The sequence below is a fragment of the Phyllobates terribilis genome, unplaced genomic scaffold (genome assembly GCF_046119375.1).
Source record: "Phyllobates terribilis strain yellow unplaced genomic scaffold, ASM4611937v1 Scaffold_36__1_contigs__length_13169755, whole genome shotgun sequence".
NCBI lineage: Eukaryota > Metazoa > Chordata > Amphibia > Anura > Dendrobatidae > Phyllobates > Phyllobates terribilis.
In genome coordinates, this window is record NW_027362796.1 from 432756 (window position 1) to 459115 (window position 26360).

General features: G+C 42.5%; 1 protein-coding gene across 1 annotated transcript in view; it reads left to right on the plus strand.

Moving 5' to 3' along the window:
• Positions 1-25227, plus strand: part of LOC141182757 (uncharacterized) — a 49792-nt gene extending 24565 nt beyond the window's left edge. The window contains exons 2-7 of the mRNA XM_073660861.1: positions 10992-11141; positions 11271-11450; positions 11534-11657; positions 11741-11838; positions 12372-12462; positions 20157-25227. Of these exons, the coding sequence (XP_073516962.1) occupies positions 11070-11141; positions 11271-11450; positions 11534-11657; positions 11741-11838; positions 12372-12462; positions 20157-21685 (2094 nt within the window). The 5' untranslated portion in view covers positions 10992-11069 and the 3' untranslated portion in view covers positions 21686-25227. The remainder of the gene's footprint in view (positions 1-10991; positions 11142-11270; positions 11451-11533; positions 11658-11740; positions 11839-12371; positions 12463-20156) is intronic.
• Positions 25228-26360: the final 1133 nt, after the last annotated feature.

Here is a 26360-nt window from a genome sequence, read left to right on the forward strand (position 1 = left end):
ATCAGCTGCGAGCCGGCTAGGGAGCCTGTGACGAACAGGCTGATCGGCCAATCAGCTGCGAGCCGGCTAGGGAGCCTGTGACGAACAGGCTGATCGGCCAATCAGCTGCGAGCCGGCTAGGGAGCCTGTGACGAACAGGCTGATCGGCCAATCAGCTGCGAGCCGGCTAGGGAGCCTGTGACGAATCAGCCTTACATTCCCCGGCCCCCCCCCGCTACCCTGCCTTACAATCGGGGGGTGCCCTACATTGGCGGACCCCCCGAAACCCCCCACCCTGCCTTACTTTCGGGGGGGTCTTACTTTCGGGGAAACACGGTATATCTACAGCATTTCCCTGATCCACCCAGTCAGTGATTCTGTCATAGAAGGAAATTAAGTTAGTCTGACATGACTTGTTAGTTACAAACCCATGCTGACTCTGGTTAATCACTTCATTCTTATCCATGTACTTACATACATGTTGTTTAATAATTTGTTCAAAGATCTTTCCTGGTATAGAAGTCAGACTCACCGGCCTATAGTTCCCTGGGTCCACATTCTTCCCCTTTTTGAAGATAGGAACAACATTTGCTCTTCTCCAGTCTTCTGGGACTTCTCCTGTTCTCCAAGAATTTTCAAAGATTATGGAGAGTGGTTCTAAAATTTCTTCTACGATCTCCTTCAGTACTCTGGGGTGTAATTCATCTGGACCTGGAGACTTGAACTCATTTATGTTAGCTAAATATTCCCTCACAATCTTTCTGTTTACAGATAACTTGGATTCCTCTATTCCTTTAAAAGGACAGTGAAGATCAGTTGATGTTACATTTTCTTTCTGAGAGAAAACAGATGCAAAATAGGAGTTAAAAAGTTCGGCCTTCTCAACATTCTCTCTTACCATTTCTCCATTTTCATCCTGTAAAAATCCTATAGCATCTTTGACTTTTCTTTTACTTTTGACATACCCCCAAAATCCTTTTTTATTGATTTTGACATCTCTTGCAAGCCTTAATTCATTGTCAGCTTTAGCTAACCTGATACGTGCCCTACAGGATCTGCAGACTGCATTATAATCTTCTTTAGATATGCCTCCCTCTTTCCATTTAATGAACATTTCTTTCTTTCTTTTTAGCATGTGTTTAAGTTCTGTGTTAATCCATCCTGGTTTCCTTAAATGCTTCCCATTCTTCCTACTTTTCGGGATTGTTAACGATTGTGCTTTGAGAATCTCATTTTTAAAAATTTCCCATCCTTCCTGGACATTTTTGTCCTTAAGGACATCCAGCCATTGGATCCCTCCTATTCTCTTTCTGAGTCTCTTAAAATCTGCCTTTCTAAAATCTAACCTTGAAGTTTGAGTCTTCACATGTCTTCCTCCTCTAGTTATCCAAAATTCTATAATAGCATGATCGCTGCCTCCTAGGGTCCCAGCCACCTTTACCTCCTCAACCATTTCCTCCCTGTTTATAAGGATTAGATCCAAAGTAGCAGATCCCCTTGTTTTCTCCCCTACCTTTTGGAAGATAAAGTTGTCAGCAAGAGAGGATAAGAATTTGCTTGACCTGTTAGTTTTACTTGAGAGAGATTCCCAACAAATGTCTGGATAGTTGAAATCTCCCATGACCACTACGTCATAGAGGAGGAGGGGGCCATGGATGAAGGGGCTGCTGCGGAGTACAGTGCAGGACGGGAGCAGGGCTGAGGCTGGAGAGCAGAGGAGATGAAGGGACTGCGGGCAAAGGATGACACGTGGAGCTAGAGAGGAGGGGAACAGCGGCAGGTCAGGTGGAGGCAGGCAGGGAAGTAGAAGAGTAGAGCGTGCAAGCACTGCCGTTTTGCCACGACCTCCGCCGTCCTCCTGCCAAGCATGCAGGACGCGAGTGCCAGCATGGCGTTATGATGACACTGCATGCACAGGCATCCCTGTATGCACCTTTGCGCACCCGGCGGCAGGGCGCTTTGAAGTGCGGGACGCCCACACTGATATGATTATATCAGTGCTGGCGTCTGGACGCCTGCAGGCAGCGGCTATTGCCAGGACAAGGATCTCTTTGATCCTTTTATCCTAGCAGTGTGACTCTCTACTGACATGGTAATTAACCATGTCAGCCTATAGTCACAGGCAATAGATGGACATCTGTCCATCTTCTTTTGACATGCCCAGACTTTTCTTGTCCTGGGCATATCTGAAAAGTGGGGGAATTATTATAAGGGGGCCAACTATATATGTGTGGAGGCACAATTATATTTATGTGCATGTGGGCATATATAAGTGTGGGGACACATGGGGACATAGGCACATAAGGCAATACACTGTGTGCCGAATTATTAGGCAAATGAGTATTTTGATCACATGATATTTTTTATACATGTTGTCCTACTCCAAGCTGCATAGGCTTGAGAGCCAACTACCAATTAAGTAAATCTGGTGATGTGCATCTCTGCAATGAGGAGGGGTGTTGACTAATGACATCAACACCCTATATAAGGTGTGCTTAATTATTAGGCAACTTCCTTTCCTTTGGCAAAATGGGTCAGAAGAGAGATTTGACAAGCTCTGAAAAGTCCAAAATTGTGAGATGTCTTGCAGAGGGATGCAGCAGTCTTGAAATTTCCAAACTTTTGAAGCGTGATCACCGAACAATCAAGCGTTTCATGGCAAATAGCCAACAGGGTCGCAAGAAGCGTGTTGGCCAAAAAAGGCGCAAAATAACTGCCCATGAATTGAGGAAAATCAAGCGTGAAGCTGCCAAGATGCCATTTGCCACCAGTTTTGCCATATTTCAGAGCTGCAGCGTTACTGGAGTATCAAAAAGCACAAGGTGTACGATACTCAGGGACATGGCCACGGTAAGGAAGGCTGAAAAATGACCACTTTTGAACAAGAAACATAAAATAAAATGTCAAGAATGGGCAAAGAAATATCTTGACTGATCTTTCAAAGGTTTTATGGACTGATGAAATGAGAGTGACTCTTGATGGGCCAGATGGATGGGCCATTGGCTGGATCAGTAAAGGGCAAAGAGCTCCACTCCGACTCAGATGCCAGCAAGGTGGAGGTGGGGTACTGGTATGGGCTGGTATCATCAAAGATTAACTTGTGGGACCTTTTCGGGTTGAGGATGGAGTGAAGCTCAACTCCCAGACCTACTGCCATTTTCTGGAAGACAACTTCTTCAAGCAGTGGTACAGGAAGAAGTCGGTATCGTTCAAGAAAAACATGATTTTCATGCAGGACAATGCTCCATCACATGCATCCAACCACTCCACGGCGTGGCTGGCCAGTAAAGGTCTAAAAGAAGAAAAAATAATGACATGGCCCCCTTGTTCACCTGATCTGAACCCCTTAGAGAACCTGTGGTCCATCATAAAATGTGAGATCTACAGGGAGGGAAAACAGTACACCTCTCGGAACAGTGTCTGGGAGGCTGTGGTGGCTGCTGCACGCAATGTTGATCGAAAACAGATCAAGCAACTGACAGAATCTATGGATGGAAGGCTGTTGAGTGTCATCATAAAGAAAGGTGGCTATATTGATCACTAATTTTTTTGTTTTTGCATGTCAGAAATGTTTATTTCTAAATTTTGTGCACCGATATTGGTTTTCCTGGTGAAAATAAACAAGTGAGGTGTGATTATATTTGGTTTTTATTGTTTCCTAATAATTCTGCACCGTAATAGTTACTTGCACAAACAGATATCCTCCTAAGATAGCCAAATCTAAAAAAAAAACACTCCAACTTCCAAAAATATTAAGCTTGGATATTTATGAGTCTTTTGGGTTGATTGAGAACATAGTTGTTGATCAATAATAAAAATAATCCTCTAAAATACAACTTGCCTAATAATTCGGCACGCAGTGTATATACACATGCATATACAGGTACTTCTCACTAAATTAGAATATCATCAAAAAGTTAATTTATTTCAGTTCTTCAATACAAAAAAGTGAAACTCATATATTATATAGAGTCATTACAAACAGAGTGATCTATTTTAAGAGTTTATTTCAGTTAAGGTTGATGATTATGGCTTACAGCCAATGAAAACACACAAGTCATTATCTCAGTAAATTAGAATACTTTATAACACCAGCTTGAAAATTATTTTAAAATCTGAAATGTTGGCCTACTGAAATGTATGTTCAGTAAATGCACTCAATACTTGGTCGGGGCTCCTTTTGCATCAATACTGCATCAATGCTTCGTGGCATGGAGGCGATCAACTGTGACATTGCTGAGGTGTTATGGAAGCCCAGGTGGCTTTGATAGCAGCCTTCAGCTCATCTGCATTGTTGCGTCTGGGGTCTCTCGTCTTCTTCTTGACAATACCCCACAGATTCTCTATAGGGTTAAGGTCAGAAGAGTTTGCTGGCCAATCAAGCACAGTGATACTGTTGTTTGTTAACCAGGTATTGGTACTTTTGGCAGTGTGGACAGTTGCCAAATCCTGCTGGAGAATGAAATTTCGATCTCCAAAAAGCTTGTCAGTAGAGGGAAGCTTGAACTGCTCTAAAATTTCCTGGTAGACGGCTGCGCTGACTTTGGTCTTGATAAAACACAGTGGACCTTCGCCAGCAGATGACATGGCTCCCCAAACCATCACTGATTGTGGAAACTTCACACTAGACCTCAAGCAGCTTGGATTGTGACCTCTCCATTCTTCCTCCAGACTCTGGGACCTTGATTCCAACACCTTGGACCACTGAGCAAAAGTCCAGGTCTTTTTCTCCTTGGCCCAGGTAAGACGCTTCTGGCGTTGTCTATTGGTTATGAGTGGCTTGACACAAGGAATGCGACACTTGTAGCCCATGTCCTGGATATGTTTGTGTGTGGTGGCTCTTGAAGCAATGACTCCAGCAGCAATCCACTCCTTGGGAATCTCCCCCACATTTTTGAATGGCCTTTTCTCAACAATCCTTTCAAGGTTGCGGTTATCCCGGTTGCTTGTGCACCTTTTTCTACCACACTTTTTCCTTCCACTCAACTTTCTATTAATATGCTTGGATACAGCACTCTGTGAACAGCCAGCTTCTTTAGCAATGGCCTTTTGTGGCTTACCCTCCTTGTGGGGTGTGTCAATGACTGCCTTCTGGACATCTGTCAAGTCAGAAGTTTTCCCCATGATTGTGGAGCCTACTGAAACAGACTAAGGGACCTTTTTAAATGCTTAGGAAGCCTTTGCAGATGTTTTTTTGTTAATTATTCTAATTTTCTGAGATAATGACTTTTTTGTGTTTTCATTGGCTTTAAGCCATAATCATCAACATTAACAGAACTAAACAATTGAAATAGATCACCCTGTTTGTAATGACTCTATATAATATGAGTTTCCTTTTTTTATTGAAGAACTGAAATAAATGGCTTTTTGATGATATTCTAGTGAGATGCACCTGTGTATATATATGAATTCGCATACATGGTAGTATGAAAAAACATACAGTACAGACCAAAAGTTGGACACACCTCATTTAAATATTTTTCTGTATTTTCATCACTATGAAAATTGTACATTCACACTGAAGGCATCAAAACTATGAATTAACACATGTGGAATTATATACTTAACAAAATAGTGTGAAACAACTGAAAATATGTCTTATATTCTAGGTTCTTCAAAGTAGCCACCTTTTGCTTTCATGACTGCTTTGCACATTCTTGGCATTCTCTTGATGAGCTTCAAGAGGTAGTCACCGGAAATGGTTTTCACTTCACAGGTGTCCACTGTCAGGTTTAATAAGTGGGATTTCTTGCCTTATAAATGGGGTTGGGACCATCAGTTGTGTTGTGCAGAAGTCTGGTGGATACACAGCTGATAGTCCTACTGAATAGACAGTTAGAATTTGTATTATGGCAAGAAAAAAGCAGCTAAGTAAAAAAAAACGAGTGGCTATCATTACTTTAAGAAATGAAGGTCAGTCAGTGCGAAAAATTGGGCCAACTTTGAAAGTGTCCCCAAGTGCAGTTGCAAAAACCATCAAGCGCTACAAAGAAACTGGCTCACATGAGGACCGCCCCAGGAAAGGAAGACCAAGAGTCACCTCTGCTTCTGAGGATAAGTTTATCCGAGTCACCAGCCTCAGAAATCGCAGGTTAACAGCAGCTCAGATTAGAGACCAGGTCAATGCCACACAGAGTTCTAGCAGCAGACACACCTCTTCAACAACTGTTAAGAGGAGACTTTGTGCAGCAGGCCTTCATGGTAAAATAGCTGCTAAGAAACTACTGCTAAGGACAGGCAACAAGCAGAAGAGACTTGTTTGGGCTAAAGAACACAAGGAATGGACATTAGACCAGTGGAAATCTGTGCTTTGGTCTGATGAGTTCAAATTTGAGATCTTTGGTTCCAACCACCGTGTCTTTGTGCGATGCAGAAAAGGTGAATGGATGGACTCTACATGCCTGGTTCCCACCGTGAGGCATGGAGGAGGGGGTGTGATGGTGTGGGGGTGCTTTGCTGGTGACACTGTTGGAGATTTATTCAAAATTGAAGGCATACTGAACCAGCATGGCTACCACAGCATCTTGCAGTGGCTTGCTCTTCCATCCGGTTTGCGTTTAGTTGGACCATCATTTATTTTTCAACAGGACAATGACCCCAAACACACCTCCAGGCTGTGTAAGGGCTATTTGACCAAGAGGCGGAGTGATGGGGTGCTACGCCAGATGACCTGGCCTCCACAGTCACCAGACCTGAACCCAATCGAGATGGTTTGGGGTGAGCTGGACCGCCGAGTGAAGGTAAAAGGGCCAACAAATGCTAAGCATCTCTGGGAACTCCTTCAAGATTGTTGGAAGACCATTTCCGGTGACTACCTCTTGAAGCTCATCAAGAGAATGCCAAGAGTGTGCAAAGCAGTCATCAAAGCAAAGGGTGGCTACTTTGAAGAACCTAGAATATAAGACATATTTTCAGTTGTTTCACACTTTTTTGTTAAGTATATAATTCCACATGTGTTAATTCATAGTTTTGATGCCTTCAGTGTGAATGTACAATTTTCATAGTCATGAAAATACAGAAAAATCTTTAAATGAGAAGGTGTGTCCAGACTTTTGGTCTGTACTTTATATATATATATATATATATATATATATATATATATATATATATATATATATATATATATATATATATAATGTATGTATATGTGCATACATATTTTAGGACACTTATCTTTACACTCTTTCTTCAGTTCGAAATGTGGTTAAGAAATGGCAGTTAACAGCAACAGCAAGGAAGACCAAGCTAAATTTCAGTGAGAGCTGCTCGTAGGATTGCTGGAGAGGCAAATCAGAAACCCCCCCTGCAAAAGACCTTCAGAAAGATATAGAAGATTCTTTAGTTGTTGCACATTTTTCAACTGTTCAGAGACACCTGCTCAAATATGGCCTTCATGAAAGAGTCATCAGAAGAAAACCTCTCCTGAGTCCTCACTATAAAATTCTGTGTCAGACGTATGCAAAAGAACATCTAAATAAGCCTGATGCATTTTGGAAACATGTTCTGTGTACTGATGAGGTTAAAATAAAACTCTTTGGCCACAATGATCAAAGGTATGTGTGGAGAAAAAAGAGCACAGAATTTCAAGAAAAGAATGCCTTGCCAACCATTAAGCCTGGAGGTTGATCAATCATGCTTTAGGGTTGTGTTGCAGCCAATGGCATGGGATTATTTCATGGGTAGAGAGAAGAATGGATTCAATGAAGTTTCAACAAATTCTTAATGCAATAACACCATCTGTAAAAAAAGCTGATGTTGAAAAGAGGATGGCTTCTTCAAATGGATAATGGATTCTAAACACACTTCAAAATCCACAATAGACAACCACAAAGGCACAAGATGAAGGTTTTACAATGGCCCTCACAGTCCTCTGATCTGAACATCATTGAAAATCTGTGGCTAGACGTCAAAATAGCAGTGCATGCAAGACGACCCAGGAATCTCACAGAACTGGAAGAATTTTCCAAGGAAGAATGGATGAAAATCCCTCAAACAAGAATTTAAAAACTCTTGTCTGGCTACAAAAAACGTTTACAAGCTGTGATACTTGCAAAAGATGGTGCTACTAGGTACTAACCAATCAGGGTGTCCAAACTTTTGCATCGGCCCATTTTCCGTTTTGTAATTTTGACCATGGATGTTTCAACCTTTACATGCCACTGTGAGTAAAGGGAATTAAGGAAGGATTCCTTATCTTAGACGAACAAGGGCTGTAACGACACATCTCAACCTGTATGGTCCTTACAGGGATGATGGACCTTCCCATAATGGCTTGCTATACTGTTGTAGCTTTTAACAAAAGTTCTTGACTCTGCATAATGCAGGAGAAACATTCATAAAGTGTTGTGCCTGTTATCTGATATATATACTTGTCATCAAGTTCTTGTTAAGTAAAGTAAAGTTTATTTTTGGACTTTGGTCTCCTTCATTTATCTCCATACCATCTGGACTGGGCCTGCCAAGTGCAGTGGCAGCATACGGTCTTCAGAGTCGGGAAATATGACTCCACCAAATTAAAGTCTGTGATGCAATGTGGCATTGGTGGATGGAACAAGACATGATGTCTCAGATGTGCTCGATTGGATTCAGGTCTGGGGAATGGACAGGCCATTCCAAAGCATCAATGCCTTCATCATGCAGGAACTGCTGACACACTCCAGCCACATGAGGTCTGGCATTGTCCTGCATTAGGAGGAATCCAGGGCCAACTGCACCAGCATATGGTCTCACAAGGGGTCTGAGGATCTCATCTCGGTAACTAATGGCAGTCAGGCTACCTCTGGCGAGCACATGGAAAGCTGTGCGGCCCTACAAGGAAATGCCTCCCCACACCATTATTGACCCACTGCCAACCGGTCATTCTGGAGAACGTTCTCCACAGCATCTCCAGACTCTGTCACGTCTGTCACATGTGTGCAGTGTGAACCTGCTCTCATCCGTGAAGAACACAGGCCGTCAATGTGTAATCTGCCAATCTTGGTGTTCTCTGCCAAATGCCAATGACCCTTTACCATGTTGTACTATAAGCACAACACCCACTTGTGGACTTCAAGCCTTCATACCACCCTCATGGAATCTGTTTCTGACAGTTTGAGCTGACAAATAAATGTTAGTGGCCTGTTGGACGTCATTTTGCAGGGCTCTGGCATGCTCCTCCTGTTCCTCCTTGCACAAAGGAGGAGGTAGCGGTCCTGATGCTGGGTTGTTGCCCTCCTAAGGCCCCCTCCACATCTCCTGGTGTACTGACCTGTCTCCTGGTACAGTATATGCTCCATGCTTTGGACACTGTGCTGACACACAGTTACCCTTCTTGCCACAGCTCTCATTGATGTGCCATCCTGGATGAGCTGCACTACATGAGCTACTTCCTTGGGTTGTAGACACTGCCTCATGCTAATGTACGTCTAGGGGTGAGAGCAATGATAAAATGCAAAAGTGACCAAAACAGCCAAAAAGGATGAGAACAGAGAAATGTTCTGCAGAACCACTCCTTTATAGGGGGTGTCTTGCTAATTGAATCTCATTTCTACCAGTTGTCTGTACCATTTACACAACAGCAGGAGAAATTGCTTCACAATCAGTGTGGCTTCATAACTGGACAGATAGATTTCACAGAAGTGTGATTGACTTAGAGTTACATTGTGTTGTTTAAGTGTTCCCTTTATATTTTTGAGTAGTGTACGTAACAGCCCCATACACGAGATAAGTGTTGGCTGAACAGTCATTTGGCAGATGACTATCTCTCCCGACTCCACCATACACACAAATATTCCAGCTTTCTTGTGGTCTGTATGAGGGTCACCTCCAGACTCCTCTAGCAGGGGAGTATCTACAGGAAAAGCAAACAATTAGCCTCTAAAATTCAGGATGCCAGATCCTTCTCTGCCCTGACATCATCTGTCATTATATAGTTAGCCAACCCCGAATTCATTACTTCCATGCAACTTTAGTCTAATGTGTATGGGGGCTTTAAAATGTAACTCATTTGACGCTGCCTCTGGCCCAGCCTAATAGACTTTCGTACATTGCAGGCCCAGACACCATTATTAGGTATTTAAGTATCATAGTAACTAGGCAGCCCCATACTATTGAGTACTTGGGGGAGGAGGGGCATTCAGCCAAACTCTGTCACACCTTCTGAGATGCCATGTTTGCTTTTGACAGCAGCAATTTGGTAAACTGCCAGGGTTTATGTTGCAGCCGCACCTGTGCCATCCCTGCGGTGTACATCTATGTTCTGGTGCTCAAAGGAATTAATTATATTAAAACAAATGTTTAATGTGTTAGAAAATAACAAAATGTGTCTTATGATTTTTGCATGTTTTTTTCTTTTTATAAGAATTGTTGGTGCCAATTTTCTTTTGAAACATTTTAATTTCTGCTTTTTTTCTGGTGTTTTTCTTGTAATATAGGAACGCCTAAGGCCAGAAATAAACCCCATAAATCACTTTACCTGGAAACTTTGATATCTAATAATTTCTGCCCACAATATTTGTGTAAACAAAAAAGGTTTCATAAAAGCATCAAACTTCTGTGTGTGAATCAGACATAAGATCTAACGAGATAGAAGATTACAGTCCGGGGAAGACGGGAAACATTCATATAGACAGGTGGAGATGTAGTCAGTGATGGACTCTGGCCAAATATGTTTCTGGAGCTGTATAAGAAGATGAAAATGTCGTCCACATCATGAAGTAGTTATTTCTCATGTCACGTGTAATGAATATCTCCTGCAGTATTGCTAATGCCGATTGTAGTGTCCGTAAATGAGACGACAACTAGCGTTATTGAAGATGAGTCTATGAGAAACGTATTCAGCTGCAGACTCCGAGGAAGAAACTGCTTGTTGTCTGTGGCCTAAAATATATAGGTTTTATTAGCAGATATAAAGAAAAAAACTAAATAGTATAAAATTATAAATCTCCTCATATTTTTCTCTAATTATCTCCAGTAATTGTATTATTACAAGGGATTTTTATGATGTTATATCTACTTATCTTCTTCTCATTCAGGTCTCTACAATATTCGATCCGCTCAGTGACAATCTTCTATATAAGAGAGTTTTCCTGATTTACCCATCAAAACTGGATATGGACAAGGTCAAGATGGCAGAGAAAATATTACACCTCACCCTAGAGATCCTCTTCCGGCTTACTGGAGAGGTGAGAGATTCTAATGACGTCACATTACATCATTCTTATCTATAGGAATAACAGATGGACAGAACTGGAGAGGTGAGGACTCTGGAAATGTCTGTAGTGAGATTTATTAATGTATCTCTCCATAACCAGGATTACACAGTAGTGAAGAGGACCTCTAGTGGGCGCTGTCAGGCCCCTGTGTCTGAGGGATGGGAAAGACCCCTGAGCCCAATCACAGGACCTCCACCTCAACCCTTGCTACATGAGGACATCAATGACCAGAAGATCCTAGAACTCATCTACAAGATGATTGAGCTGCTGACTGGAGAGGTGACACTGCTGGGAATGCTGGGACATTATACAGTAAAGCTATGAAGGGATCGGGGGGATGACATTATCATTGTATGTGTCAGGTTCCTATAAGGTGTCAGGATGTCGCTATCTATTTCTCCATGGAGGAGTGGGAGTATTTAGAGGGACACAAAGATCTGTACAAAGATGTCATGATGGAGGTTCCTCAGCCTCTCACATCACCAGGTAATAAACAGGACTAAATACACACGGCCTATAATTATCTGTATGTAAAGAATGAATTCAGTCCCTGTATGTGTTTTCTCCAGTTCTATCCAGTAAGAGGACAACGCCAGAGAGATGTCACCGTCCTCTTCTTCCACAGGACTGTAACCAAGAAGATCCCAATGTTCCTCAGGATCATCAGGTAGATAGAGAGAAGATATCATGAGATCTTCTCTATGATGTGTAGACGGCTGTGAAGGTCTTGTGCTCAGCAGGGCTGTGGTGTCGGAGTCGGAGCCCATTTTGGTGGATTTGGAGTGGTATCAAATGGACCGACTCCTAAAATATATAATAAATTGGGTACAGTAGTTCAATGCAGTTTGTGGGGAATATTTTTTCATAAGAATTTGGGAAAGTTATGAAATGTCCTATAAATGTCTGTCGTATTCCTGATCTAAGGGTCTAGACTTTTAGCTGAGATGAATCTGTGCTACAGTAAATTTATCACTTTAATAATGGACCATGTATGAGGGAGTCTTGGAGTCGGTGTCATGGAAATTGAGGAGTCGGAGTTTTGGCTTACCGACTCCACAGCCCTGGTGCTCAGTCTTGTTTTATCCACCAGTATTATATGTTTTATACTTGTGTAATGAGAACGGTGGAGATGGCAGGATTAGAGCTGATCATAGATGTGACCTCTCCATCTGTCTGTGACTTTTACAATATTTGTTTCAGGGTGAAGATCTGACCCATATTAATACTACAGAGACATATGTGAGGGTTGATGAGTGGTGTAAAGAGGAGATTCCTACATATGACTACCCAGGTGAGTAGTAACCACTAAAGGCAGAGAAGTCACAGATTCTTCTCAGTCACCGGCTGTGGCTGCTTTATCGGTGGTGTAGTCCGGCCGTATCACAATCGGGTGATCACCATTTTGCTGCTAGACCACAACATTCTCCTCCGTGCGAAAATGTTCAAATTACTTTGTGTAATTGTGAAAGACCTTTTCTATAGAATTTACAACCTGGAGAATTCACCTACCCCCTGGGATTAGGAGACGCTGACCGTTACTTGCCCAGATCTGTAAACTACAAAGCCAAATGACAGCGTACGTAGAATGTGCTGACAAGTTAGAAAATCACTTAAAGAAAAATATTATGATGGGCCTGTAAGAGAAAGCGGAGGGTAATGATGCTGTTGGCTTCCTAGAACCTTGATATCTTATTGGATGAATCTACCTTCTCTCCCTTCTGTGCTGCTGAATGTGCTCATATGGTCCCTACAAGACCAGGTCCAGTCTTTCTGGCCAAACTCCATTAGTCATTTTTTGATGAAGACTGTTGAGTTTGATCATTTCAGTAGATGTGTTCTTGTCTATATTCAGTTTTTGACTACAGTAATTGGTGCTCAACATACTCTGATTTAACCCCTTCCCACAGCCACTTTTGTGTTCCTAATCAGGCCCCATTTTTTCAAATCTGATGTGTGTCACTTTATGCGGGAATAATTTTGGAATTCTTCTCAAAGGATAATAGGAAATGAATGGACTATACAAATTATTTTCCAACTTCTCTTTAATCTGACAGTACCCTATATACGGTTGTACACTATTGTCTGGGCACAAGGCAGGTTAAGAAGGGAAGGAGCGGCATTTAGCTGTTTGAATGCTGATCTTGGTGGATTAGTTTGCAGACACAATGTATCGTGGTCACTTGGCAGCTCAAAAGATGGCCACCACAAACAGGTTTGGCGCTATCTACCCTGTTTTCCAGATCCCAGGGATTGCTTTGCTCATTATTCTTTAACCCTTCTACATGGATCTGGCGTTATACAGAGACCCCTAGGCTTGGGCCACGGTGTTACCTGCTGTTCTATGGTGTGAGATGGGAAGAAGAATAGTCAGGTAGCCGGGTCAGAACCAGGAGAGCAGAGAAAATACAAAATCAGAAGACACAAGAGTAGTCAGTAAACGGGTCGGGGTCCCAACAGAAACAAATACACAAGCCGGGAGCTGAGCACAGAGGACTGAACCAGAGGAGAACAAGGCTGTATCTGGCAGCTTCCGGCAATATGCTTCCAGCTTTAGTAGGGTGCGATCTCCAGAGCAGCAGCAGCAGAAGCCACCAAAGCAGCCTCAGCAGCAACAGCAGCTCCATCATCAAGGCCGCAGCAGTGGCAGTCGGACAAGCGGCAGCAAGACCAGCCAGAGGAGCAGGGCAGGTCGCGAGTCCACAACCTCCAGCCAGGAGCAATCATATGAATTTATCCAGCCTCAATCTCCGGTACCCTGAACGGCAGAGTAGTGAGTGATCTACATGAAAGTTCACCATATTTTTTGTACTAGGAAAAACCCCAAAAGTGTAGTGCCAAGAGGAATAACAAGTAGTGTGAGCTGTGCGGTGTTAATTTTCCCAGCACTTATACTAAAAAGCTTTGCTCGAGTTGTATCCAAGAAACCATATCAGAGGAAACACCTAATTTTGCTATGGATTTAAAATCTTTAATCCAGACGGAGGTTAGGGACTCCCTAAAGACGTTGGCTACACGTAAAAAGAGTAGGAAGCTGAAACGTCATACATCAGACTCAGAGGAATCTGTAGTATTCCAGGGCAAGGGGAAGTCTATTTCCTCTCCTACCTACTCGTTATCCTCATCATCATCTTCCTCAGATAGCGATACAGGAGGTAGGCCATGTTTTCCAGCGCAAAACACAGATAAGCTGATTAAAGCCATCAGAACAACTATGGGCATAGCCGATACCAAGACCTCTAGGACTGTTCAGGACATTATGTTTGGGGGTCTGGATCAGAAGAAGAGGCGCACATTCCCCGTCAAAGAGAGGATCGTTCATCGACAGGGAATGGAAAAGACCTGATAGGAGAGGGCAGTTACCATCACCTTCAAAGAGAAGATACCCGTTTGAGGAAGAAGAATCAACCAGGTGAGATAAAACCCTAAAAATTGACGTGACAGTATCAAAATTCTCTAAAAAAAAAATCCGCCCTGCCGTTTGAGGATTTAGGAGCTTTCAAGGATCCTCTTGATAAAAAAAGCGGAAACCTTATTAAAACAAACCTGGGAGTGACCAGCGGGAGCATTGAAACGGGCAGTCGCAGCCACTTGCACAGCCAGGTCAATGATGGTCTGGTTGCAGCAGCTAGAAGACAAGATTAAAGGGGACATTCCAAGGGAAAAAATCCTGGCCAGTCTTCCGCTAATGCAGGGGGCGGCTGCCTTCCTCGCGGACGCGTCGGCAGATTCAGTAAGGCTGGCCGCCAGATCAGCGAATTTATCCAACGCAGCTCGCAGAGCTCTGTGGCTCAAGAGCTGGTCAGGTGATGTACAGTCTAAGATGAAACTGTGTTCAATCCCGTGTGAAGGGGAGTTTCTTTTTGGCAAAGCTCTAGATGACCTACTGGATAAAGCCGCAGATAAGAAACACGGGTTTTCCAGTGTGTTGATGCCTCAGTACAAGACTTCCTTTCGTAAAAGGAAGTATAGAATAGGTAAATTTTCCAGAGACCAGGGCAGATAGAAGGACAAGGAGTGGAGGCTTCATGTTCGGAGGCCCTTCCTCTGAGAACAGAAAAAACCCTAAGTGATGGGCCTCCCCAGGTAGGAGGAAGACTGTCCCACTTCCTGCCTACCTGGGAAAAAATTACATCCAGTGCCTGGATATTAGGGATTATAAAGACAGGACTGAGACTGGAATTCAGATCCATTCTCCTGCAGACCTTCAGGATTTCGTCTCCCAGGAGGCCGAGAGAGCTAACAGCCCTGGAGCAAGAGATAGTAAACGTAGTGGAAAAGAAGGTTCTGAGAGAGACTAATAAGCGAGCAGGGCAAAGGATTCTATTCGCCCCTGTTTCTGATAAAGAAGCCGGACGGCTTGAAGGGCCTAAATCAACTAGAAGGGCCTAAACAACTTTCTAATCTACAGACCCTTCAAGATGGAATCTACAGTACAGACCAAAAGTTTGGACACACCTTCTCATTTAAAGATTTTTCTGTATTTTCATGACTATGAAAATTGTATATTCACACTGAAGGCATCAAAACTATGAATTAACACATGTGTTAATTCAAGATTGTTGGAAGACCATTTCCGGTGACTACCTCTTGAAGCTCATCAAGAGAATGCCAAGAGTGTGCAAAACAGTCATCAAATCAAAAGGTGGCTACTTTGAAGAACCTAGAATATAAGACATATTTTCAGTTGTTTCACACTTTTTTGTTAAGTATATAATTCCACATGTGTTAATTCATAGTTTTCAGTGTTAATGTACAATTTTCATAGTCATGAAAATACACAAAAATCTTTAAATGAGAAGGTGTGTCCAAACTTTTGGTCTGTACTGTATAATATCAGCCATAAAGGTGTTATTCCCGGGTTGTTATATGAGTGTCCTCGACTTGAAGGACGCCTATTACCACGTCCCAATCCATACAGGATACCAGCAGTATCTGAGAGTAGCTGTGTATATCATCAATCGTGTGAGGCAATTTCAGTTCACAGCTCTGCCCTTCGGCCTCTCCATGGCTCCAAGAATCTTTATGAAGATCATTCTGGAAGTAATGGCGCATTTGAGAGAACAAGATACTCTAGTTGTCCCTTACCTTGACGACTTCCTGGTAGTATGCAGATCAAGAGAGCATTGAAAACTCGCATTGACAAGAGTCAGAGCCAGCCTGATCAATCTTGAATGGATACTGAATCTAGAGAAGTCAAACCTGGAGCCTCGGAAGGTTCCGTCTTTTTTAGGGCTTATCTTGGACTCAGAGGGATAGACTTGTCTGCTACCGGAAGACAAGAAAAACAGAATTATGTCTCTAGACTCAGGGGACACTTGGACAGGAAGATGACACTTTCCAATACAGCCATCATCTCAATCGCATGGTGGCTGGATCGGGAGAACCTGTCACAGAGAGTTCTTTGGTCGTATCAGGTGTGGGACATAATTACAGCGGACTCAAGCTCAGATGGCTGGGAGCACATCTGGGAGATCGTGTAATACAAGGAGTCTGGTCGGACAGCGAGAAAGGCTTCTCCTCAAAACATGAAGGATTTGTCGGCGGTAAAGAGTGCAGTGATGAAGTTCAGTTCCCAACTACAGGGACAACACATCCGAATCATGTCAGACAACAGGACAACAGTCGCCTATGTCAATCATCGGGGGCACGAGATCCCGACCTCTCCTGTTAGTGAAAGAGCAGATTCTACAGTTTGCAGAACATCAATTTATGCTCTCGGCTCTGCATATAAGAGGCAAAGAAAACTAAAGATCAGATTTTCTGAGTCAGAATATACTGAAGCAGGGCGAATGGGAGCTGAATCCAACAGTATTCCAGCAAATTGTGGATCGCTGGGGTCAACCAGAAATAGATCTTTTCGCAAACAAACAAAACAGAAAAATAAGGATCTTCTGCTCCTTAAATCCAAAAGAAAGTAGATGCATTACAAATACCCTGGAGCTTTGGCCTAGCCTATGCTTTCCCCCCGCTAATGTTAATGCCAACGATTTTGAGGAAGATCCGAGAGGAACAGGCAAGGGTCATACTAATCGCCCCATTCTGGCCCAAGAGACCCTGGTTCACCTGGATAAAGAGGATGTCCCAGTCAGATCCATGGGTCCTTCCAGATGCTCCAGATCTCCTCAAGCAAGGCCCAGTCTTCCATGCTCAGAGGTCGGGCTTTTGATGGCCTGGAGTTTGAAAGGTTGTTAGTAATCCAGTAAGGGTTTTCCCCAGGTCTAGTCACTACTCTGCTCAAAAGCAAGAAGCCTGTGACGACTAAGATCTATGGTAGGACATCGGCAAAATTCCTATCTATTTCGGCGCAGTCAGCTAAGGTTAAAATTCCTATTAAAGCTATTCTGGAATTTCTTCAAAGGGTCTTAGTTATGGGGTTGGCTACCAGTACCCTTTAGGCGCAAGTATCAGCGCTTGGAGCTTTATATAACTATAATTTGGCAGCAGATAGATGGGTTATCAGGTTTAAAAAGGTGTGCGATAGATCCAGACCTATTGCTACCCCGAGAATGCCTCCCTGGGATCTAAACCTGTTCCTGGAAGCCCTGACTAAGTCTCCTTTTTGAGACTTAAGGAAGTGTGACAGAAAGAACTCTCACTCTGAAGACAGCGATACTGATAGCGCTAACATCAGCCCGTAGAGTTAGTGACTTACAAGCTCTGTCAGTAAATCATCCTTTTACACAGGTCACTGTAGATGGAGTTACGTTAAGACCAGACCCGGCCTATTTTCCGAAGGTGGCCTCCAAATTCCACAGAACACAGGAGATCATTCTCCCCTCATTGTATCCTAACCCAAAAGATTTAGAGGAACAGAGGCTTCAAACTCTAGATGTTAGACTGGTTTTGGTTCAGTATTTGGAGGTAACAAGGCCTTGGAGGAGAAGTGATGCCTTATTTGTCTCCTTCCAGGGAGCAAGAAAGGGACTTAAAGTTACAAGGGGAACTATAGTTAGATGGATCAGGGACACCGTTAGCTTAGCATATTTCCCTAGTAATGTGCCGGTTTCAGAGAAACTGAAGGGCCATTCCACAGAGCTAGTGCAGCCTCCTGGACTGAGAAGGTGGAAGTGTCCATTGATAACATATGTAAGGCAGCAACATGGTAATCTCCTTCTACCTTCTATAACCATTACCGGCTTGATCTTTCTTCATCTGCTGATCTATCCTTTGGGAGAAAGGTGTTGCAAGCGGTGATCCATCCCTAAGGTGTCTGTTCTATATAAATCTCTCAGGTGGTGCCATCATAGGAGAAAGGGAAAAAAATCATAGTTACCTACCGGTAATGGGATTTTCCAGAGCCCATGACAGCACCCTCATATGCCCCCCAAATCCCCTTTTTTGATCACTTATGGTGTTCTCTATATATGGGTGTATAGTATGAAATGTTTTATTGGTGGTAGTTGTGTACTAACATACTGTCTGGAGGTCCTCTCATGCTCAAAAACAAAACTGATGTGGAGGAGAGGTACCGCCTTTTTTATTCAGCAGGTTTCCTGTCCTGGGTGGGCGGATACCATCTCTCAGGTGGTGCTATCATGGGCTCTGTAAAATCCTGTTACCGGTAACTATGATTTTTTTCATTTACAGACGATGGACCTGAGTGGGGCTTGTTGTTTGTGAGATGAGTAGAAGTTTTTATTGGTATTATTGTTGCCTACATAACTTGGTGGCTTTTTATTCCATATTTGGGAGGCAGAATGAACAAACAGTTGAAAACAACGCTCTACTGGTTCATCCTATGAGGTTTTCTATTCGATTTTGAAATGTCAGTGTCTTGGTGAATAATTAATTCAATGTATTTACCGTATTTTTCGGACTATAAGACGCACTTTTTTCCTCCTTTTTTTTTCTCCTATGCCCGCTGTTAAAGGGCATGAATATTCAACCTCTCTCCACGCCCATGGGCATGGGGAGGGGGTGAATATTCATGCCCTTTAATGAGCGGGCACAGGAGATAGCCAGCAGCCGCAGCGCGGCTCCGCTATGTGCCGGCTATGAAGGAGACTGAAGTCACTGCTCCCCGCGCACACAGTCCCGGCGTGGGAAGCAGTGACTTCCGGCAGCTGATCTCTCCTTGTGAGCCGCGCATGGCAGTGACATCATGCACGGCTCACATGGAGAGATCAGTGCAGACAGACAGGATGCAGCGCTTGAGGAGAGAGAAGAAAGGTGAGTAGGAGTGTTTATTTTTTTTTAATGTGCAGCATGATGGGGATTAGGGGTGCCATGCATATTAGGACAGGGATTAGGGGTGCCATGCATACCAGGACAGGGATTAGGGGTGCCATGCATACCAGGACAGGGATGAGGGGTGCCATGCATACCAGGACAGGGATGAGGGGTGCCATGCATACCAGGATAGGGATGATGGGTGCCATGCATACCAGGACAGGGATGAGGGGTGCCATGCATACCAGGACAGGGATGAGGGGTGCCATGCATACCAGGACAGGGATGATGGGTGCCATGCATACCAGGATAGGGATTAGGGGTGCCATGCATACTAGGACAGGGATGAGGGGTACCATGCATACTAGGACAGGGATGAGGGGTGCCATGCATATCAGGATAGGTATGAGGGGTGCCATGCATACCAGGATAAGGATGAGGGGTGCCATGCATACCAGGATGGAGGGATGCCAGGCATACCAGGATGGGGATTGGGACCACGTATAAAAGGAATGGGGCGGCATATATACCAGGATGGGGGATATTGTCAGAATTGGGGGACATAACCCCTATACCAGTGTCAGCAGAAGACCCTCCTCCCCCTTAAAAGTGCATCATGACCACATTTTTTGCTTAAATTTTTATTTTTTTATTTTCCTCCTCTAAAACCTAGGTGCATCTTATGGTCCGGTGCGTCTTATAGTCCGAAAAATACGGTACATAACTTGCCATTATTATAGACTGTTTAAGTAGAAATTTAAAAAAATAAAACCCAAGGATATTTTATTGAAAAATAATAGATTTTTATCTTAGCAGATAACTGTACCTGGAGATCAGAGGGACAGCTGACATCTTCAATTTTTAAATCAGAAGATCTTGAGATCCCACAATATACAATTGAAGTGAATGCTATTACTCCAGATATACCATCATCCCTTCACAGCAAAGATTTGTCATCTGATCCTTTGAAACAGGTCCTGTCTTCTGATTCATTACTGACTACTAAGGAAAATCATAGTCACAAATTAAGCATTAAAAAACAAACTGCTCCTAAAGCAAAGAAGACATTTTTAGAATATGGAAATAGTTTTCCTCTCGAAAAATCTTTTCCTAAACATCAAAAAATTCACACAGCCGAGAATAGATTTTATTGTTCCAAGTGTGGGAAATATTTTAACAAGAAATCAGATCTTGTTAAACACCAGGGAACTCACACAGGGGAGAAGCCTTTTTCATGTTCAGAATGTGGGAAATGTTTTACAAAAAAATCCAATGTTGTTAAGCACCAGAAAACTCACACAGGGGAGAAGCCATTTTCATGTTCAGAATGTGAGAAATGTTTTTACCAGAAATCATATTTAGTTAGTCACCAGAGAATTCACACAGGGGAGAAGCCTTTTTCCTGTTCAGAATGTGAGAAATGTTTTTACCAGAAATCAGATTTAGTTATTCACCAGAGAATTCACACTGGGAAGAAGCCTTTTTCATGTTCAGAATGTGAGAAATGTTTTAACCACAAATCAAATTTTTCTAGGCACCAGAGAACTCACACAGGGGAGAAGCCTTTTTCATGTTCAGAATGTGGGAAATGTTTTAACCAGAAATCAAGTCTTGTTAAACACCACAGAACTCACACAGGGGTGAAGCCTTTTTCATGTTCAGAATGTGGTAAACATTTTGAACAGAAATGCAATCTTGTTAAACACCACAGAACTCATACAGGGGAGAAGCCTTTTTCATGTTCAGAATGTGGTAAACATTTTAAACAGAAATACAGTCTTGTTATACACCAGATAACTCATACAGAGGAGAAGCCTTTTTCATGTTCAAAATGTGGGAAATATTTTACACGAAAAGCAGCTCTTAATAAACATCAGAGAAGTCACACAGGGGAGAAGCCTTTTTCATGTTCAGAATGTGGTAAACATTTTAAACAGAAATACGGTCTTGTTATACACCAGATAACTCATACAGAGGAGAAGCCTTTTTCATGCTCAGAATGTGGGAAATATTTTACACGAAAAGCAGCTCTTAATAAACATCAGAGAAGTCACACAGGGGAGAAGCCTTTTTCATGTTCAGAATGTGGTAAACATTTTAAACAGAAATACGGTCTTGTTATACACCAGAGAACTCATACAGAGGAGAAGCCTTTTTCATGTTCAGAATGTGGGAAATATTTTAAACAGAAATATGGTCTTGTTATTCACCAGAGAACTCATACAGAGGAGAAGCCTTTTTCATGTTCAGAATGTGGGAAATATTTTACGCGGAAAGCAACTCTTAATAAACATCAGAGAAGTCACACAGGGGAGAAGCCTTTTTCAAAATTCAATTTTTATTGAAAGGTTAAATAATTTTCAATTACAAAAATACAAAAAACAAAACAAAAAAAAAACAATAACCAGGACAATATCAGCATCAGTATATCATAGAATATAAGTATAACGTCCAATAAAACATCAAGTTATAGGAAGGAAAAGGAAGGAATGGAACATTTTAGGCCATCAGTATTACAATTGTAAAATCCAATGGAAACCATACATAGTGCAGCCAGACGTGAACCAATGCGGAGCACAATCTGGACAGAGAAGAAACGCACCAGAGAAAAGGGTGGGTCACATCAGTCTGATGTAAGACGGTAGGCATCGGATTCCTGGAATTCAATCCAGTCTCTCCAAGACTCACAGTATCTATCACAACCAGTGGGGGATCGGGCAATCAAATGTTCCATCCTATTTAGAAGAGCTATGTCACAGAACCACTCCTCCAGAGTAGGTGGAGAAGTACTTTTCCAGTGACGAGGAATGATATTCTTAGCAGCCTGTATAAGGTAGCTTATTAAAGAACTTTTGTATTTTGTGAGACTAGTTTGGATCATAAAGAGCAAAAGAGATTCAGGAGAGTTGGGCAGAGAAGCCTTTTTCATGTTCAAAATTTGGGAAATCTTTTAACCAGAAAGCGCATCTTGATTGCCACCAGAGAACCCACACAGGGAAGAATGCAGCAACTACACCCAATTGGTCTCTGTGCAGACAGGCCCTAGCTAACTAAAAATAACACCTCAGACCTAACTCCCTAATAGGCAGTTGAAGAGTTTCTCTTACCTCCTGAGGAATCAGAGGGGAGGCCGCAACACACTGTCAACAAGAGGAAAGAAAAGTGTGAAGATATGAAAACCCAGAGTGAGAAACTAAGACACATTCATATAGGGCAAAGAAGGCAAGCTAATGAGGACCAAAAATAAAAGGAATAAGTATAACTTCCCAGAAACCTAACAGTGGTAGAAAGAAAACAGACAAGGAGGATTGTTTCACCTTTGTGGTGAAACTTACAAAATTCATCCTCACCCACAATTATTTGAATTTGATAACATTTATCTACAGGAGACTGGTACAGCAATGGGAAGTAAAATGGCTCCACAGTACGCAAATCTTTTTGTGGCCAAGCTTTATAGTGACTTCTTGTCCTCATGTCCCATCAGGCCTCTTGCCTACTACCGTTACATTGACGATAATTTAATCATCTGGACGGAATCTCAGCAACAGCTTAAGACGTTCCATGAACACTTTAATCAATTTCATCTCACCATCAACTTAACACTCAACTACTCCTGTACTGAAATTAACACCTTGGTGGCCTCAGAAAGGCCTTTTTGAACGAGAGCTACCATACAAGAACAATTGTAAACCAGATTGCAAGAGCCACCAGAATATCAAGGAATCATCTCCTACATTTCAAAACTAAACAAGAAAGCAATCTGGTGTCTCTAGTAGTCACCTACAATCCAAATCTGGAGATGCCAATGGGATCTGCATGGAAATTACAACCATTATTACAAAAAGATGCTGATTACAATCTATATTTCCAGACCCAGCACTTCTGTGATTTAGGCAGCCCCCAAATCTAAGAAGCATCATTATCAGAAACTCCCTGTCCTCTCCAACAGCTACAGGAACTTTTCCCTGCAGCCAGAAAAAAATGTAAAACCTGTCTATTTATAATGACCACTGACAAGATAAGGATTCCCAACTCAAATCAGGAGACAACCACACGATCCCAGGTACTTTCAGCTTCATCACTTCTAATGTAGTGTACTTAATTATATGTACCAAATGTCCAGCTGGCGGTCTGTACATAGGGGAGACAGGGCAAAAACTTAGAACAAGGATGAATTCTCATCGCCACACAATAAAAGAAAAAAGAATAGATCTACCTGTGGCCAAACATTTTTTATCCCTGATCACAGCATCATGGACATGAAATTACTTGTATTAAAAGGGAACTTCAAATCTCAGAGAGACAGAAAAATGTGGAATTACAAACTTATGACAATCTTTGACACACTCACAGATCAGAAGTTAATGTGTCATATGGATTTATGTCAACTAAGGAACGTGCTCCTCAGACCGTTTTGGGCGTCACAATCATGGACCAGACCTCAATCACAGGACAATAAAACTTTCACACTCCTTATCAATGAACTGTTCCAATATTCATGGCCACAACTGCTTCTCCCTCTCCCATGCTAATAGTTCTGCTTCACGCCACTTGTCTTATCTATTGCATTATTCCTGTGCCCTGTTGTGTATAAATATATGACACTTCAGATTTTGTGTTATACTGTGTCTGAAAAGAGACCTGAGTAGTCTTGAAATTTTTCAGTTAGCCAAAGGTATCAACTACTGAAGACTCTCAAATTTTAATATTTTTCTCCAAACAGCAATTTTAAGATTTCTCCACAGGTGTTCAATGGGATTTAGATCCAAGCTCATTGGCGGTCACTTCACAACTCTCCAGCACTTTGTTTCCATCCATTTCTGGGTGCTTCTTGATGTATGTTTGGGGTCATTGCCATGCTGGCAACCCATGACCTAGAACGCAAACCCAGCTTTCTGAGACTAGGCACTACATTGCCACACAAAATCCTTTGGTAATCTTCAGATTTCATGATGACTTGCACACAGTGAAGGCACCCAATGCCAGAGGCAGTAAAACCACTCCAAAACATCTTTGAACCTCCACCATATTCCACTGTAGTTACTGTGATCTTTTCTTTGCATGCTTCATTCTGTTTAAACAGTAGAACGATGTGCTTTTACCGAAAAGCTCTATATTGGTCTCTTCTGTCCACAAGACGCTTCCCCAGAAAGGGTTTTAGCTTACTCATGTACATTTTGGCAAACTGCAGTGTAGCTTTTGTATGCCTCTGTGTCAGCTGTGGGGTCCGCCTTATTCTCCTGCCATAGCGTTTCATTTAATTCAAATGTTGACGGCTGGTTCACGTTGGCACTGAAGCACCCTGAGCATGCAAGACAGCTTGAATTTCTTTGCAACTTTGGTGGGGCTACTTATTCACCATCTGGACTACCCTTTCGTCAGTTTTTCTTCTGTCCACATCCAGGGAGATTAGCTACAGTGACATGGGTTGTAAATGTATTGATTATGTTGTGCACCATGGACAAAGGAACATCCGGATCTCTGGAGATGGACTTGAAAAATATCAAGAATTTCAAGATTAGAACAATTTTGGTTCTCAAGTCCTCAAACAGTTCTCTTCTTCTCTTTCTGTCCTCCATGCTTAGTGTGGCACACGCTTGCACACAATGCAAAGATTGAATCAACTTCTCCCTTTTTATCTGGTTTCAGGTGTGATTTTCATGTTGCCCACACCTGTTACTTGCCACAATTGAGTATGAACGAGTTTCACATGCTTGAAACGAAGTTGTTTACCCACACCCCACAATTTTGAGAAAAGGTGCCAACAATTTTGACCGGTCCATTTTTTGTGGTTTTGTGTGAAATTATGTTCACTTTGCCTTTTTTTATCTGTTTTTTTTTTGTGTTGTTCACATACACATAAAGGAAATAAACATGTATAACAAAATATGTGTAATTGCAATAATTTTCTGGGAGAATTACGTCATTTTCTGGAACAATTTCAAGGGAGCCAACACTTTGACCATGACTTGTTTTTGTTGCAGCATTTCATCCTCTACATGTTCAGCTATATTAGAAGGCTTGTAGCAAATTCCAATTAACAGCGTTACATTATTGGCATTTCCTTGTACATTTACCCATACTGACTCTACATTGTCGAAGCTCCCCTCCAATGTCGTCATTTAGCGCAGGTCTTAAGTTGGATTTAATGAAAATACCCACCCCTCTACCTTTTTATCTTTCCTAACCTTTTGAATGTAGTGTAATCCTCTGTTTATCACTCAGTCGTGACTTGCCAGCCAGGTTTCCGTAATGCCCACCACATTGTAATCTGTGGCTGACATTAAGAGTCTCTAATTCATTAATTTTGTTTGCAAGACCTCTTGCATTTGCCAGCAGACATTTAATACTATTAACTATTTATTACTCCTTCTTGCCTCCTTACTTTCCTTGAATGTCCCAGCCCCCTAAATCCTCATTGACCCCTACTGTCTCTCTCTCTGTCTACTCTATCCCCTTATTTTCACAAAAAACCTCCCTCCCCCCAGATCCCAGTTTAAAAGCTCTTCCATCCATCTGACCATTTTTCACTGCAGCACATCTGCACCCCCCCCCAGTTGAGGTTCAGCCTGTCCCTATCGTAGAGCCTGTAGCCAACAGAAGTAGGCCCAGTTCTCCATGAACCCAAACCCTTTATCCTGCCACTTATTTATCTCCTTAAGTTCCCGCTAACTTTCTAGTGACGCTAGTGGAATCGGCTGTATTTCTGCAAACACTACCTTAGAGGTCCTGTACTTCAACTTCTCTCCTAATTCCCTGTGACCTTCCACCTTCCTCTAACTTTGTCATTGGTACCAATGTGTACCATGACTGCTGGGTTTTCCCCAGCCCCACCCAATAATCTGTTTATCTGATCGCAGGAAGATCCCCCATATTAACTTGGGAGCTACCTTAAGGACCATAATATTTCCACTTAACGAGATAGTGCAGACAGCGCCTGACCCACCTGGAACTAAGAACTCGCTCTACCTCATACTCCCGACACCCTTCCAAATCCACCTCATTTATGTCTTGAGGTCC